General features: G+C 45.4%; 1 protein-coding gene across 1 annotated transcript; it reads left to right on the top strand.

The window, feature by feature from the left end:
* Positions 1-718: 718 nt before the first annotated feature.
* On the top strand, positions 719-10037 carry LOC6526188. The gene is made up of 2 exons (XM_039376838.1): positions 719-4697; positions 7814-10037. Exon 2 carries the CDS (start codon positions 8079-8081, stop codon positions 9774-9776), a length of 1698 nt encoding a protein of 565 aa, XP_039232772.1. The 5' UTR covers positions 719-4697; positions 7814-8078; the 3' UTR covers positions 9777-10037.
* The last annotated feature ends 8394 nt before the right edge of the window (positions 10038-18431 follow it).

The raw sequence follows: 18431 nt of genomic DNA, 5'->3' as shown, positions 1-18431 counted from the left end.
GGTAGATGGTGGAAGGGGGAGGGAAAACCGAGGGAGACAGACACTGATAGCCCCATCTCTGTCCCGCGCTCATTTGCTGTCCTGCTCTTGGCACGCGAACAACTGCCAATTTATATGCCGTTAGCGTGCTGTCAATGAGCATGAATATGAAGTGCTGGGAGCTGCCAAGGCCACCCCTTTGCCACCACTTTGTCGCCCCTTTGCCATCGTACCACCCAACCACCCAACCCCCCAACCCCCCAATCCCCCCGACCCCCGTCAGTGTGTAAAACGGAAACGCATTCGTCAGTTCCATCGGAAGGCACTAAAAACTAAGGACACACTAATCAACAAACATTTACGCTGACATTGCGTGCATATTAAACAGTTTACTTTGCACAGGGGCTGCCTAAATGAATGCCACCCCCTCCTCGCTTCCCCCTGGAAAAGCCAACCCCCTCGCGCCCCCCTTGGAAAAGCCAAAGGCAACAGCGCAAGAGTTATTAACTGGGCCTGCCACGACGTCAACGTCAAAAGGAGCAAATGCTTATCCTGGCACCCCTTTTCGGCAGTCCCCTCCACCTTCCACGTAAATTATATTCAGCAATTTATCATTTAAAAGTTTAATGTGCTTCTATAAATTTAAGTTGCATGGCTCAAGTGTCGAGCTCGAGAGTCCAGGGAAGAGGGGTGGAAGTCGGAAGGGGGTCAGGGGGCCAGGGGGGTCAGGGCGCAGGGGCGGAGCGCTATTAGTTGCAAAATAAATTGCTCCCACACAGACCAGAAACCAAAAACAGGTTCATGTTCATGTTCGGTTCGGTTTTGGTTTAAGTTTCGGTTTTCAAAAGAAGAACACCACCAACCACCCCCCACGACAACCAACCACGCCCACGACTATTTCGACCCCACTTTTGGGCACTCCTTGCGGAATTTGCGGCCCTCTTGAAGGTCAAATGCCGTGCCAAGGTGAAATGGATAAATGCTTTAACATGAATTTCAATTGCCAATCGACAAATGGCCATTTGTGGGCGGCGGGTGGAAATGTGCTTCGGGAATAAACACCACTTACCGCAAACTGGAGAGCTTGAAGGGCACATTCATTATGAAGGCAAACTAGAATATTTACACTCGATACCTCATTGATTGAACTGAGCTCTTCTTCCTTAATAGCCATGCATAGATACATATACTTTTTCATGATACAATGCAGGCCGCAAAAGTATGCTTTTACTTCGAAGCACTGCGTTTTTAAAGGGTATCATAGTGAGATCCCAATATATAATATATGGATTGAGATTTAATAGTTTTGAACAATTCTGCAAAGTATTTAGTGGTATGTGAGCTTTAGGTATAGAATCGAACTAACAATCTATTTAATATTTGATGTATTGTGGTGCTTTAGCTATAGAATCGAACTAAGAATCTATTTAATATTTAATGTATAGTTGCTTTAGCTATAGAATCGAACTAAGAATCTATTTAATATTTAATGTATAGTTGCTTTAGCTATAGAATCGAATTAAGAATCTATTTAATATTTGATGTATTGTGGTGCTTTAGCTATAGAATCGAACTAAGAATCTATTTAATATTGAATGTAGTAGTACACATATTTAGCGTATTTATAATATACTATTGTAAAATAATCGGATTGATCTTCGCATTAATTTTGATTTTAATAATTTTTGATTTAATACTATTTATGTACAAGTATATAAATAATATGCATGAAAACCATCCGCATGTGTGCCCCATAAAATGCATTATGTTAAACAATGGATGCAGTGCTCTGCTGTGCATTCGAGGAGGCATCTGGCGCCTCGAAATGAGCTGCGGTTGCAAGGAGGAGCTGGATGCGTGAATGGAATTACGGGGGATTCGGCATGGTTGAACCTTTGCCGGTCCAAGGAGCCGTGAGTCAAGGGAGTCCAACCAGGCGACTGGAATTCCAGTTCCTGGGCGTCCGCACAGCAGGGCACATTATGGAAACTATTTGCCACCTAGTGGAAGATGGCGAGTGGAATGCTGGGCGGGAGATTTGGAATGAGAAGTGCCAGTGGAGGTGGAAGTGGGAGTAGAAGTGGGAGTGGGAGTGGAAGTGGAAAACGGGGTGAACTTTCCCGGCGGCGGCAGAGGGACACTTCACTCTGTCGGCATGTAATTTGTTTAGTGTGTGAAAATGAAACATTTTTGTTGTCGCTGCCACTCCCCCAATCTGCTCGCGCCAGGGTTTTCTGTGTCGTCCTGGAGGACATCGTAAAACACGGCGAATGATTGATGGTTTTTCTTAACGAAGAACGGGACAAACAAATGAAACTTTTGTTTCTTGCATAATAAAATAGCGTAAACAGCGGTGCGGGCGACCAGGACTCACCAGGACTCTCCAGGACTTACACACATTCCAACCGAAAAGCGAAGACAACGGAACACAAGAACCAAAAAAAAAAAAAAAAAAAAAAAACTGAGCAGAAAACAAAGAATCAACTTACTCTTAATTCCTTATACAAAAGAATTTTTCAATTTTACGCCAAAATAAGTTTGGCCATGCCAGTAATTTTTCACCCCAATGCGGGCGTGGGGCCGAAAGTGGGCGTGGCTCCTGCCGCAGACCAGGTTGAGGACTAACCGAAGCCTAAGTGCATCGTAATTAGTTGTAATCATTTCGATGTACCGACGTTTTAAGCCCATCCGTGGTGGGGGAGGGGTGGGAAAAGGCAACAGAGGGTGGTATGGGGTGGATGGAAAACCCTGCCGAGTGGCTCGACATGTTACCGAAAACCGAAAGTGTCAAAGCTTATAAACGTCAGCCATAATTATGCCTGCAGGATAATTGTTTAGACACATGAGCATAATGAAAACATGACATGGCATCCTGCGAGAATCAAAATGCGCCCACCGCCAGCTACCCGCCCCCGCAATCCCCCCTACCATGCAGGGCCCTGGGGTGAGTGTGTGGTGTTTGTGTGTGTGTGTGTGGGTGGGTGTACTGATGTGTAAATGTTTGCTCGCACACATACATACTCCCATGTTTGCAGTGGCTGTGTGTGTGTGTGTGTGTGTTGGTATTCTGGCTCTTGGCAACACTTGGGCCATAAACAAGCGCCCAAGGTGACATGGACGGTGAGCCGGGGGGTTGGGGGTGGTTAGCCGGGGGGCGGATGAGCGGATGTGGATCTGAATGAGGATGAGATGTTGTTTTTCCCGCCAGGAAACGCCGGCAGTAAAAAGTACAAGGAAGCAAGCATGCGGCGGCAACTTTAACGAAAAAGATGTCACCAGATGAGCAAAAAATATTAAAAGTTGTGCATTAACATTTGCTACGCTTTTTAACTGATTTCAAAAAACTTCATGTATTATTATATGCAACTTGAAGCTGAGATTAGGAATTGGTTTAATGATAGCTTGTAAATTTTTCATTGTGAAAATTTTATAGAATGTATCCACGTTACGAGTCTTAAAGGTACCAATATACCATTTTAGTATTGACCTAAAATCTTGGCTTTGAATAAATTATATTAATATATTTATGAATGTATTAATTATTTAATGTTTACATCACGTCCAAAGCCAAAGTACTTCGAAGTACTGACTATGAGCAAAAATCCCTTTTCAGAGCGCGAGTTCGTGAATTGGAGCACCGCATAAACGTGGAAAAGAGCAGCGCAAGCAGCGCGTCAAAGTTCATCCAAAGCTGGTGCTTTGATGAAAGGACATGGGGATGTGTGCGCTGTTGTTGCCGAGTCCTCATAATACACACACACACACACACAGAGGCGCACATGTTAATTACTGTTATCATTATGAATCGCATACAGGACTAATTAGTGTGTTACACTTTCATTTATTGTTCAGGGGGCGAGCGAGCTGCGATGACGAGGCTGACAACAACTCTCTTGTATAACAACCAAAATGCAAACACACACGTGCACCAGAGGCCCCGCCCCCCACTCGCCCCCACTCACACACACAATGAGACAACACAACACAGCACAGCACACCACAGAACAGCACAGCGCACACACACACACCCACACACACCCACACCCACGCATGTTAAGTGTTTAACATAATGAACACGCGTATTACGAGGGAATTAACATGACATTTAACAACGCCACCGAGACAAAACCCAACGAAAGCTACAACAATTTGTAGCTGTCTGTGATTAAAAGTGCGACATTCCGAACTTTTGCTGAGTAATCCCGAAACTCCAAATCCCGAGTCCCGAGTACCGAGTCCAGATTTTCTTTACATTCTCTTTTTAAAGCGAAAATCGTTTCCGCTTCCGTCTTCGGCGGCCTGAACGGATTTTTCGCCATTTTTTTTCGGCCAGCCCCGCCGCATTATCGTCGTTCTAGCCATGGCACTTCCACTTCTATTGGATTTTATTGTTATGCTTATGTGGCACTTTTCAGTCCAGCCCCTTCATTTTGCGCGATTTTCCTCTCGCCGGCTCTCATCACATTGTCATTGCATTCCGCCATTCCGCCATTCTGCGCAAACTTTCTGGCCGCGTCCAAAGGAAGAGAGAAAGAAAAGCACTGCAAACTGCTGGCCAACTAAGTTTAAGTAGCTGCAACATAGATTCTAAGGACTTCCGCCAGCCGAGGCCACGACCATGGCACAAGGAAGAATTCAGGATGCGGCGCACAGTGCGCCAGGATGGGCTATTGCACCTCCAAATTTGCAGCAACCCTAAGTTGGAACATTTTAAATAGGTAACTTACAATTCTCAATTTTCAATTATAGTACTTATTTCAGTTTATTTAATAGTTTAAATAGACAAACAAGCTTATCATTTCTTTACCTTGTTTAACATATAAAAATGTAATTTTTATTTTACTGTTTGCTTTAAGCTAATTGCTTTATTTTGGAAGAAAACACATGAAGATACGTTCAAAATAAGCAAATAACCTTAAGTTGCAATTGCTTAAGTTCAGCTAAAGTTAAAATTATATATACCTAAAAATGGACTTAATTTAGTTAATTATTTTTAATTTTGCCTTCTTGTGGTAAAAGTGACAGAAAAGCAGTTTCGTGAAATCTATCATATCTAAGATTTTAATTGGCCATAATAACGCAACGCAATATTGAATTCATTTGTTTGCGCAAAAACCGTAACAGATAAAATTAAAATAAATTAACTTAGCAAGCCCCAATAATAACATCCATTTAATTTAATTAATAGCGTTACGTATTTTTCAATGATTTGACTGCGAATCCATAATAAACTTAAATAGAACAGAACAAAACTGCCAAACGCCCATATGGTAATCCTATCAGGAGCATTAAATAATTTATCACGAATTAAACAAATACGAGAGCATTTTTCATTAATTTCGCTGCTGTATGCGATTTGCATGACGAGGGGGGGTGAGGAAAGGGGCGGGAAGGGGAGGCAAGGGGCGTGGTGAGCAGCTGGACAGGAGCAATCAAAAATGCAAAATGCAAACATTGTTCGGCACTCGCAGTTAATAAATGGCGTCAAAAGGACATGTCCGCAAATATGCGTGTGTGAGTCGCATTGTTTTTTGATTTTATTTCAGATTTAACGAATTTCCTTTCTTCTTTGTCCTCGACGCTGAAATATGCCAGCAATGTTGATGCTGCTCCTGCCACGCCCCCACACAGCGACGCCCACAAAGCAGCGCTAATGTTGTGTGGGTGTGTGGGTGTGTGCGTGTGGGTATGTGTGTGAGTGTGTGTCTGTCCATTATGCAAATTAATTTTTGGTAACACCAGCAAACACCTTTCCTCACACAAACACCAACATTCGCAGAGGAAAAGCAGAGATAATAGTGTTTAGGCTGGCAACAACAACGATAGCACCAACAACAACAATAACAACAATAGCATTAATAACGAGAATAACAACAACAACAATTGGAGCGACAACAACAATGTCGGGCGCACCACAAGAATGACGACAAAGTGATGACCAAAAACGCAGTCAGCAACTTTGTGACCATTTGAACAACAAATTTTTCCCACCCCCCCATTTCAGCGATTCCCCGGATCCCTCGACGATCAAGGTCCAAATGCGAGGACTATGGTCCACTGGCCGCCCGCTTCCATGACAATTTCCATTTCCATTCCCGGCCCAGCTGCATCTGACCAAAGAGCTGCGTTGTTCGGAGGAGCAGAGGATGGGAGCATGGGGCTGCTCGATTTGGGGAAGTACTACCATCTGGTGGTATGGCATGGTACATTGGGGCTGGACAGGTAATAGGTAATACCATTAGGGTCCAGGGGCAGGGTAATCCTTTCCTATCCTTTGGTAATCATTTTCAAAAACGTGCTTAAACGAAAGCCTTAATAGTGTACAAAGGTAGTTACTAAAATGTCAGATTGATTGTCGTTATTATGCTGCAAAGTCCTCGACTTTCTAAGAACTGTCGTTTGTTCAATGTAGCCATAAGTACTGAAAATCATAAATATTTTCTAACAATTAGTTATCAACGCCCATCTAGAGGAATGCAAATTTGCAAGCTAGTGTATTGAAAACAAATAGTTGTCTTAGCATTAAATTTATGACTGAATACTTTGGATTACAAATATTTGAGCATAAATTCAACTGTTGCTTTATTTCGCACATTTATTTATTATAAATTTATATTTATTTATAAAGATACATTTCTGTATAAAACAAATAAGATATTCACGATTTTTAAACTTAAGTGCCACCTTGATTCAAAGCGTTTGCCGATCGTTTGAAGTTGGCTGTGCCAGCCCTGGCAAGTTGATGTGGCCGCAAAACACTCGTTCATGAATAAACTTTGCATACTTTGCAGGCATTCATGCGTGGCTATGTGTGTGTTGGTGCAGCCCCAACACCCCCAACACCATGCCATGTCTGTGGGTGTGTTTGTGTGTGTGTACATGTGGTCGCCATCAAAATTGACAAAAATGCAAATTTATTTACAACTGCAGCCAGCGTCAGGGTCGAGTTGACGATGACTATGGCGATGGCGATGGCGATGGCGATGCCACGTGAATGAATGCCAATGGCAGCTGAAGGGTTAACGCTGCGGGAGGGGGGTGTGGGCAGCAAGAGGGGAAAGTGGAGGAGGTGCACAAAACAACTCGGCCAAATCAACATGCAACACACGGATACAGATACAGATACGCGTGCAGAAACACCCGCAGCCGCACCTTCTCACACACACCCACACACAAACACACACAAACACACCCACATACACACCCACTCACAAACACACACACACAGCGACACACCGAGCACATTGCACTGACAGTTGGAGCTGTCAAATGTCGCAAGTGTATTTGAAAAACGCGGCGACGAAATCCGCAAAACATTTCGCCTGCAAATACTTGCGTGGGCGCCCGTCGCATACCCTCCGCTCCTTGCGACCGTTTTTGGCGGCCTTTCCAGGTTCCAGGGGGGTTTTCGCCCAGGGGTTGCAACCGGTTGGCGCCCCAAATGGGTGACACAGGTGAGTGGACCACTTCGGCCAAAGTAAGCGAGTTACCAAGTCAGACGCAACGAAACAACAAGTTCAAAATGCGCTGATTTTGTGTTTTGTTGCCGGAATTTTCTGATTTGGAGTCGGCTTTCATTTCAAGAAAAGCGATTGTTGGTTATTTCGTTTCTTAGAACAATGGGGAATTTCGATTGACATTAAATTATGTGACAAAGGTTTCAAAAAAACTCAACATTTGTCACCTATTCATGAACATACTCTTGTTTCTAAATATACAAATGCATGTGTCTCAATCTAAAACTATCTGCTTCATGGCCCATACATATGGCAGTTCGGAACACACTGGTTATCCACTTTATCCACATCAATCACTTATCACTTTTCCGTTTCAGATTGAAAATCCATTTTATACTGTTCCAAGAACCATGCAATTCTCCGGAATATCCAGTCCCAACCTCATGGCTCCAAAGCAAACACTTGGGAGCTGTAATGAGCGAGCCAGCTCGTTGTGTAAACTTTAGAATTGCCAGATGCAATTGTCCCAGGTCAATTATACCAGATGGTGCTCGATAAGAAGTAGCGCACACAGCAAAGTGCAGACCATTTTCCAGACAACATTTCTAGAGCTGGTCAGTCGATTGCATTCATGTCCGCGACATGTTGGCAAGCTTGGATCGGAGCACTGGCCTTTCCGCCGAGCTGCAGGAGCTCTACGGAATGGTGGTTCATTTTCTGCTGAGGGGAGAGACCACACTGGTGACACTGGTGTACTACAATCCCGCAGGACTCGACTGCAGTTGGGGGATCCTGTGGCAGCGCAACCTGACTGCCCATCCGCAGATCGTGTGGCAGCGCAGCTCCTCGTACCTGAACCTCTACGATCGGCTTAACTCGCCCCTCTTGGTACTGGCCTGCTTGCCGATGGACTCCAGTGCTGCAATGCAACTGGAAACCCTGGCCAATAGCTTAAAACACCTGCGGACGGTGGTTCGATTGCTCATCGAGGTGGCTGGACCTGATCAGGAATCGCTGGCCCGTCAGTATCTCTCGTATTGTGTGCGCCAAAGCATGCTGCATGTGGAGCTGTACTTCCGGAACTACCGCCCCTCCCTGATCCTCTACACCTTCCAAGCTTTTCCCAGTTTCGAGCTGGTAAAGAGGCGGATTTCGGGCGGACAGGCCGTGCAACTGTTTACCCATAAACTGGATAATCTGCGGGGACATCGTCTGCGTGTGATGCCAGATCTGTCGCCACCGAACACCTTTTTCTATCGCGATGCCAGAGGCGACGACCAGATAACCGGCTACCTGTGGGACTTCTTGGCCACGTTTGCCGGTAGTGTTAATGCTGGTCTGGAGGTAGTGCGTCCCAGTTGGCGGGCAGGTTCGGCCTCTGATAGTAGCTACATGTTGGAGTACTCCGCGAAGGGCTTCATAGACGTGGGCCTGACCACCACGCTGATCACCAAGCGGAATCTCTGGGGCATCCATCAGTACAGCTATCCGCTGCTGATCTCCAACTGGTGCACCATGTTGCCGGTGGAGCAACCCCTACCAACTTCGGACTTGTTCGGCCGGATCGTGTGTCCAGCATTGGCGATTCTCCTGCTACTCATCATCCTCGCAGCCAGGCTGTTGTTCACGCATCTGAGTTGCCTGACGCGATTGCAGAACTCACGGCCAGCACGGATCGTGCCCCACCTGCTGGCCCTGCTCCTGCTGACCACGTGCAGTGCCCAACTGCTATCGCTCCTGATCTATCCGCCCTATCAAGACAGAATCGCCAGTTTTGAGGATCTGCTGCGCGGCGACAGGAAGATCCTGGGTATACGAAGCGAGTTCTACGACATGGATGAGGCATTCCGAGCGCGGTATGCAGGCATATTTCACCTCATTGACGATCCCAACGAGCTGATCGATCTGCGCAACCACTTCAACACTACGTGGGCCTACACCATGCCCTACCTCAAGTGGATGGTGATAAAAATCCAGCAACGACACTTTTCCAAGCCCGTTTTCCGTTGGTCCTGGGATCTCTGCTTCTGCGAATTCATGCCCACCAGCGTTGTGATGGCCCCTGATTCGATTTACTGGGAGCCCTTGAAGGACTTCACCTTCAGTGTCCATCAAGCTGGTCTAATGGATCACTGGATTCGAAAGAGCTTCTACGATATGGTCAAGGCCGGCAAGATGAGCATCAAGGACTACAGCAAACTGGAGATCCTTAAGCCCCTGAAACTCGGCGACTTGGAGATCGTGTGGTGGCTCAGTGGAGCATTCATCGCAGTGGCCTCTGCGGTTTTCCTGATGGAGCTGGTGTACTTTTACATCAACGTATTCCTTAATGGCTTGTAAAATATTTTGGAAAAACTGAAATATTAAGAGGTCTATGAAAAAAGTAAAAAGTAAAAGTAAAGTGCTATATTCTAGCGTACTATTCTTTAATACAACACATAATATTCAAACAATATTTGAATAGAAGTGTAGCACATTTTAATCCTAATATTACCAAACTGAACACTGAATTATAATCTTTAATGGAATATTCAAAGAGTGTAGCTGTTAACGCATATTTTTTTTACTATCTTATAAAATAAAGTATAGTTATCTGATTAATTCTTCAATATTTATTTGGTCCATCACTGGAAGGCATTTATTTGGTCCCCTCTCTGTCGTAAAATGCTAACCATATATAAAGATTAAATACTAGGTGTAATTGCCGCTACAAAAGCTACTTTTGTCTCACGTTACAATATTATTCATAGCGAAAACTTTTCCTTGGAAATCTGTTGGTTTGGCCTGGAGAACTAGTTAAAGTTCATGGGCGAAATTGGTCCAGGCAAATAAAATGTGTGACTGTGGAAGAGGAGAACAAAAACGAGACTTGACGCCAAGGAGATAAAGTCAAATTAGCTCTGTTTGTTTTCCTTCAAACGCAACGAAAAGCGATTAAGTGAAAAGTTCTGTGCACTTTTCCCGCTGCGGAAAAGCCGCTTTGGCGGTGGATGTTTTCCGCTCGATTTGCTGGCAGCGGCAGCATTCAAATTGTGTTTGCATTCGTCTGGAACCGAGGGCAAACTTTTATTCTGTTTTCTATTCTGCTGTTACTCTGCTGCTACTGCTGCCCGCCCAAGGTCGTCGGGGAAGGGGGCGGGGTGTCAATAGGCCACCAAAGGTCCCTTAAAGCCACTCTTTAAATTGACGGTTTCTTGCTGCCACATGCCGCACATATGTTCGTACATACGCGTACGGCAGGCAGCTGTATATTAACTGCCAATATTCAATGTCGACCGCAGTCCAAGTTCTCGTCCTTGTCGTCCCTGTCGCCCCTGTCGTCCTTGTCGCGCTTCTCCTCCCTGCCTCCGCTGCCGGAAGTGGTGATGATAACACGCCAGAAAGGAAATGAACACTTTTTGGGCAATGGGGCGCGATGGAGTTGCTGCAAACAACAACGCAAGCAACTCACGAGAACAACAACAGCGATTGGCTGTACATATTTCACTGCAGATAACAACGAATAAGGAACACTCTTTCGGCGCCTAACACTTCCAACTAACTAACTGCGATTTAAATATGATTGAACTAATTAAATTAAGGTATATAAATAAAAGTAATTCAATATCTATAATTTATTTGAACTGTGTGGCAAGTGGGCCGTGGAAGCTGGCCACTTTGGTGGCAGAGTATGCGAGTATTGACTGGGACCTCTTGCTCCCCCGCCCCCCTCGATGTCAGTTGTCTTCGCCTGTGACCTCTGCCCCCCCAACACCAACCCTCTTCCCCTCCCCCGCCCGCCACGCACAACCGTTCGTCTACAGCCTTTGGGCGTAAATTTTATTGAGGTCGAATTGAAAATGTGGCCAAGTAGACGAAACGCGTCGAGGGGGGATGAAAGGTGTGGGGGTGGGTGTGGGGGACCAAAGAGGGGGCGGGGCAACAATAACAGCAACAACAACTACAACAACTACAACAACAAGAGAGGACAAATGTAACGAAAAATTAAAAGCATTTTATGTGCGAATGGCGCGCGGCGTTTAAAACGAATGCGGAATATGGTGGCACGCGATTTGGCGGCCCCAGCTGACAACACCCCCCTTCAGTGGGGCTTACCCACCCACCGAGCGGCAGGGATAACCCCCTAAAACACCACCCCGCGACCATCGCAGTGCGTATAATTTATGTGGCATTTAATGAAAACGGAATTGAAATTTAGTGGGAATTTATTAAATGATTTTAAATTGATGTTGGCCTCTGGACCGCATTGGCAGGGCCCCCAGCCGAAAAACATTTAAATTATTGGCCGGGTGAGGATGAGTTTTGAGGTTGCCGATGACAGCCACGCCGCGAATGTTCAGGGGGCCGGAAGTTCAGGGGGCGGATCAGCGCTTGTTGCTGTTTTCAAGATAATTGCATTTCGAAAACGAAATGTGCGACTGGGAAAGACCGAAAACCATATGTACTCCAAGCAAAGAGTTATGTTATCAAGAATCACTCTATAATTCCATGAGCTCAGTGCTTTCAATTGTCTCGAACTTAAAAATCTATTAAATCGTGGAACCAAGGGGGGGAGTAAATGTAATTGAAACAACTAATTTATTTCGGATAGCTGCCTAAATTGGGCTGCGAAATTTCGAACGGCTAATTAAGCGCAATTCATCAACTCGGGTAACAATAATAAACGGATAAACGGATAAGCGGAAGTGGGCGAAAGGCGGCACCGGGGGGGGCGTGGCACATTAAATTCGATGGTCAGAAGCGCACCAAAAACGAAATGCCAACTGGACTAAAAGTGAAAATTGCGCATTAATTAAATATAAAACGAGAGGAGACCGCGCGCATCATTAGAGTCGCACAATTAATGCGAATATTGTTGCACATGCAACTCACTCGGCGCCACGTGAAAAACCGCAGAAGGTAAACTTTTGGCCCAAATGGCCAATGCTCCCGTTTGCGGCTCGTGTGTGCAATTAAATTGTATAATTTTACAAAATTAACAAACAAACAGAGTGAAAAATTGGAAAATCTCTCTGCAAACAATCGGTTAACATATGTGCGGCAGTGGCGGTGTCCTGTGCGCGTCCTTCTTGCATTAATCACGCGCATTGCACCCGAATCGGAATAATTTCAGGTGTTATTAATTTAAAAAAAAAAAAACACACACACACACACACCCTTAATTATTCACATAAATAATGTAAGCTCCTGGCCGAACGATAGGCGTGGGCGAAACGCTTGGCATATACGGCTCATTATTCACACTTGTTAAGCATTCCATCAAGCTCGGATTGCAGTGGTTTGAAGGGCATCGATACATGGGATACAAGGGATACATGACCCGAAAGGATACGCGGCAATCCCTCATTGTTTATAACATTAATTAAAATCGGATAAATAACGTAAATAATGCAAAGGTCGCTAGCACTTGCTAATTGCAGGTTTTACAACTTGGCAGCGATTGAGATTTTGATATGTTCATAACTACTCATTACTACGAAAATGCGATCTTACCATTTTAAGATCAAATATTGCTGCCATCCATTTTGTATTGCAACAATTAATTGTTCATTGATTGCAGTACCTTTATGGCCGGACTAAAGAGCCTGCCATAATCGATGGGCTGTAAAAAGGACATGAATAATAAAGTCGGACTGTAAACTGCAAACTGCTCACTTACTTTTTCAGGTCGAGTTGGCTGAATCATTAAATCCGTCTGCGGCCTGTTGACAGCACTCATGTCTCATCATCGCTGTCATTCGCATCATAACCGACTCGATCGCATTGTGGCGACATTTTTGGGGGAGAATGGAAAGTGAAAATCGGCCAACAAGTTTCCCCGCGTGGGCCAAAAATAAAGACCGCAGTGCCAACAATGACAACAATTGACCAACCGACCGACAGGGGGGCACATTCCCCCGTTACCCCAGTGCCCCCGTGCCCTCATGCCCCGCGTGCCCCCCGTGTCCCCCCCCTGTGCAGGATAACCTGCTCCTTCCCGCTGGAATTCCCTTTTAATTCCGAATATACCGCCAAACGCTGGCGCAAAATGTGAGTTATTAAAATTGTGCACTATTTGTTTGCATTTTGCAATTCCGTTTGCCGACGCCGCCTGAAATGCCATTTTCTTGGTCCACTATTTTCTATTTTTTTTTTGTTGCTATATTGTTATTTGCATTTGCTGTCGGCTTTTGTGCACTTTTCTTCTTTTTTTTTTTTGTTGCAGGCTGCACTGCAGTTCGAAGGGGGCGGATGAGCACAAGTCGTCCCAGTTTTTATCCCTTTCTGCTTCGGCATTCGGCGAGCCCAAATATGTTTTATGTCCTCGTTCGAATGCCAAACTCTGCAGAGGAAATAAAGCCGCACAGTGACTACGTGACTGCGCCCAGATCACAGATCACAGATCGCAGATCGCAAGTCACAGTGATGAGTTGGCAGGAAAACGATGAGCAGAGAAATATAAACATCCAGATTGGATACCAAAACCCGTTCAAATAAATACTGTGAACCATAAAGGTAAGCAGTCTTGTTACAAGACCAACATATTCTGGTTTTGTTTAAGATCAAGTTAAGAGCAGAAATGAAATATGATTTGATATTTAACACGGTGTATTCATAGACATAGTCTAAAGTACAGCGACACTCTACTTACCCCATTGAGCGGATACACAAGACCCAATTTGATGAGGGCTGATAAGAGGGCTCAATAAAGGAACCGAGTTGATGGAGGCCGTCGCATGGCCACAGTGATTACTCGCGTGCACGACCCGCCGACACACTGCAACAAAAAGCGGACAAGCCGAGAGTGGGGAATGCAACAATTTTTATTTGTTCCCGCTTGGCCATGTCGCTCAAACGTTTTGGTTGACATCCCATCAACGTGGCTGTCTGGATTTTGGTGTTTGGTGTTTGGTGTTTGGTATTTGGCCCCTGGCTGACTTCTAATGGCGGCACACACACATGTGCTTCCCTGCTTCACTGTGTGTGTGTGTGTGTGTCCGGGCATTCATTATTGCTCTCTCCATTTTCCACTGTCTCTGTATGTGTATCCGTATCTGTATCCGTGTCTCTATCTGTATCTGTATCTGTATCTGCGCCTGTATCTTCCCGCTGTTTCCTCCATCTCGGTTTTATTTCTGCTGCTGCATTGTGGCACTTATTAAAAATTTTCTGGTATTTTTTCTTGGTTTTTGTTACAGCAGGAACCTTGGAGCCTTTGTCTGTCCACCGAAACCACCCACAATGTGGGCGGTGGGCGATGGGCGGTGGGCGATGGGCGGTGAGTGGTTGCTGCTTTGCAGGGGAGTGGGGCTAGAAAAGAGAAGGAATCTTCTTTTGTTTATTTATCTTTTCGCTCGGTTTCGAATAACAAATCCTTTTGGCTTTACACATATTATGCGGTGGCAGCAGCCCAGCAGCCTAGCAACTCGGCACAGCCGCAGCCACCCAGCAAGCCCACTGTCATTGTGCAACGTGCAGGCTGCAGCCGTTGCAGTTGACTCCACTTTTGTCAAACGTATTGTTTTAAGCTGAACCCAGCCCCTCACTCGCGGAGAGGGGAAGGGAAAGAGGAAGGGGGGGTGGAGAGCCCAAGCCGATCTCAATTCGTTCTGCTGCCGGTTTTTCTTCCCTTCACTCGGCGCTTTGCCCGTGGAAACAAACACTGCGTGTTTCTTTCTTTTCAGTCCTTCCTCTTTTTTTATTGTTGCCACAGATTGTCATAGATACAGATGCTAACGGTCTGCTCTTCCCCGTCTTGCCCCCTTCCTCCACCCCTTACCCCTTTTCCCTGCGCCTCTGCCCGCCTTAGATACATTTTATTGTTTTTGCTGTTGCGCTTCTTCATCAATCTTGGTTCTTTTTTATGCCTTCTCTCCTGGGGCGTAGGCAGAGGGGATAGGCAGATTTCTATTGTCATTGTCGCGTTTGCCTCGCATCTAACAACAATTTCGCATTCATTGTTGTTGCCTAACTGCATAAATGTCAGCATCAGGCCATTGTCTCAGTTCGCAAGGGCTGCTGGTTCCCAAACCCATTACAACATCATCGTCATCAGCATCACTACCATTATCATCGGCGAGGTGCACGCTTGGCAACCACAGTGTATCTTAAAGATTGTCAACAAGCTGTACAAAAATTATAAAAAAAATATCTTAAATTTTTACTGACACTTTTGGGGACATTTTGCACAGTTGGACATTTTCCGAAATGATTCTAGATCTTACTTCTTATGGCTAACTTACCTTTCGCCTGATGGCAAAATATAAAAGAATCAATTTCTTCTTATTTTATTTGGATGATCTATAAAATGTATGAGAATTGAAAAAGAAGCCTTTCTAAATAATTAATGAGAATCATAAAAAAAGAAAATGATTACATCAATATTTGGGGATTGTGTGTCCCGATTGTCACCTTGTTCTTACCACCTGCAGGGCGCATATCTCCTGGACGGAAGTCCAGGTGCAAGCCGATTTGGACTGACCGCCTTATCGTGCAGGCATGGCCACACTGGCAGAAAGTGTGCCTTCTAAGCAGCTTTGTTCACATTTCCTTTTTGGCGACTTTGGCTGCCTCACCCGCAGAATTTCGCCGGGGATTCCCCTGTGAAGCACAAAGCGCAGCAGAGGGACAGGCGAAAAGGCTTAAGCCTGTCAAACTGTTGCACCTTAAATTGAGACTCTTATTCCCCGCTTCCCGGCTCCCGGCTCCCGGCTCTCGGCTCTCGACTCTCGACTCTTGGTTTCTGAGTCCCAGAATACCAGGGTCCCAGGTTTCTCTGGCCAGGCTCTTATCGCGTCGCCAGTCTGCGCTTCACGCTCCAGAAGCGAAACCGGATGTGACATCCTTTTAAAGTCGGAAGTACTTATGCTTAAGCGTGCGTCGACCAGCGACGACGTCGTCGCCAGTCCTTCGGCCCTTTAGTCCTTTAGTCCTTTAGGCGACCTGCCCTCCTGGCTGTCAACCTGAAATTCCGTCCACCTTGCCACCGCGAACTCCACTTCCCCCCCCGACCCCGCCCCCAACTCACCATCCTCGCGTCGGCTGTCTTGCGTCATTTTTGTGCTACTTAAAAATTGTTGGCAACATTAAAAACGCCATCAGCTGTCCCTGTAGTGCTGCATCGCCTCCTTGTTCCCAATCCCTCGTCCTTTCTACGCCCACAATTTGGACGAGGGCGCGGCCAATATGATGTCCTTCGTTGCGAATACATAATGGGGACGGAGAAAAGTCACTAAGAAGGCGGCTTATGCTACTAAACTTGAAAGGAATCGGGATCAGTTCAATTTGATCTCATTTGTTTTCTAAGTATATACTTATTTAATTAGAGAAAAGAACACCAAGTTATAAATAATAGGTTTGTTGTGAAAGAAAAGATTTTTAAAATATGATATGACTCATCTTTGTTAAACTAGCCGATATAGTATTTAAGTTATTAACAATAGTCGTTTTTCTATAAGAAGTAAAAATGGACAAAATTTATTTAGTGACTTATTTTCAGATTATATATAATGTTTAACATTGGTTTATTATCATAATATTTTAGAGTAGGATCAATTATAATTGGTCCTTGTGCTATTATTTGTCCGCTGCTGTAGAAAAGTATGCTCCTGAAAAAAGCCAATAAAAAGTTGCGGTCACAATAATAGCATTTCCTCCAAAGACTTTCTTATAAAATGCATCTAAATACCTTCTTGTAGGCCCAACCATACTTTTTGTGAACTAGCTAGCAGTTTGCAATCCTATTAGAAAATGTAGCTGAATGAGAAACTCATTTATGAAACCACATTATTATAATATTGTTGTTATTTTAGCATACGTGTTGGGTGCATTTCTTCTTTGAATTTTGATTCTCTCTGTTGCTATTATTGTGCCCTGCACTGTACGTGTTTATGTACCCGCTAATGCCCATTCCAGATCAACCGAAACGGCAACACTCCGCAGCTCTTGCCCAAATCGCTTAACACCCGCCACTCGAACTTCAAACTTCGAACAGCATTCGTCGCTGTCTTTACGGCCATTTAAGTGCCGTGGTCCCAGCCGGAATGCCGGAATGGAATGCCAGTCTTGTTCAGCTCAGGTTCGGTTCAGTTCAGTGTGGTCCGAGTCGGTTCAGCCCGAGTGGTCGTGGTCCAAGGATTCCCGACTCTGGCTCCGACTGCGATTCCGATTCCTGCCGGGTGCCCCGTATTTATTGGAAACAGACACGCGACCGCTGCATATTTTATAAGCGCTAATGTCGGACGCGTTGGAAGCCCCCAAGGCCCCCGGAGCCCCGAAGAAGCCCCAGGACTTGCCAGGACTTGCCAGGAATTGCCAGGAGCTGCCGGGAACTGCCAGGACACCCGGAGCTTTGGGGGGCTCTCGTTACAAATTGTAATAAACCTGCACATCCGCTGCCATTAAGTGACTTCTAATCAACTTTATGGCATCATTTTTTCAGCAGCCAGGCGAGAGTCCAGGTGTTAATGATTCAATAACATTAGCCTTTGATAGCCGCTGGCGTTTGCGAGACAACCACCGACATTAATGTGGTTACTTTCTCTTCATAGAGTGTTTTTTTTTTTATTTTTTATTTTTAGAGCGGCAGGAGGAGGGCTCTGAATGGCTGGGGCTGGTCAATTGTTGCGTGACTTTCAATTTGTTAAACATTTTCGCCCCTAATGGGAACAGTCGCTCGACGAGTCGACTGGTGGGTGGATGTCGGTGGATGTAGATTTGGGTATGGGTGTGGGTGTAGATGGGTGTCCCTAATGTATGCCATGATTTTTGCCTTTAAACCTAATCAATTTGCCTGTCTGGTGACACGGCCACCGACCGGAAGCTGAAGCTCACCCGCTCTGAAGTACAAGTCCGATTCGCTGGCATTAAAAGCAGTCATTAACTTTTAAATGAAGCAACGGAAACAAGATAAGCACGTGAGGTGGCAGGCGAGCTGACCCCTGACCCCTGATCCCCGCACACAGCCCACTGCCACGCCCACCACGTCGCCGCAACCAAATGACCCATAATTATTCA

The sequence above is a fragment of the Drosophila yakuba genome, chromosome X, assembly GCF_016746365.2.
Source record: "Drosophila yakuba strain Tai18E2 chromosome X, Prin_Dyak_Tai18E2_2.1, whole genome shotgun sequence".
NCBI classification, from domain to species: domain Eukaryota; kingdom Metazoa; phylum Arthropoda; class Insecta; order Diptera; family Drosophilidae; genus Drosophila; species Drosophila yakuba.
Note: the sequence above shows the minus strand (reverse complement) of the source record. Positions and strands in the feature narration are given on the sequence as shown.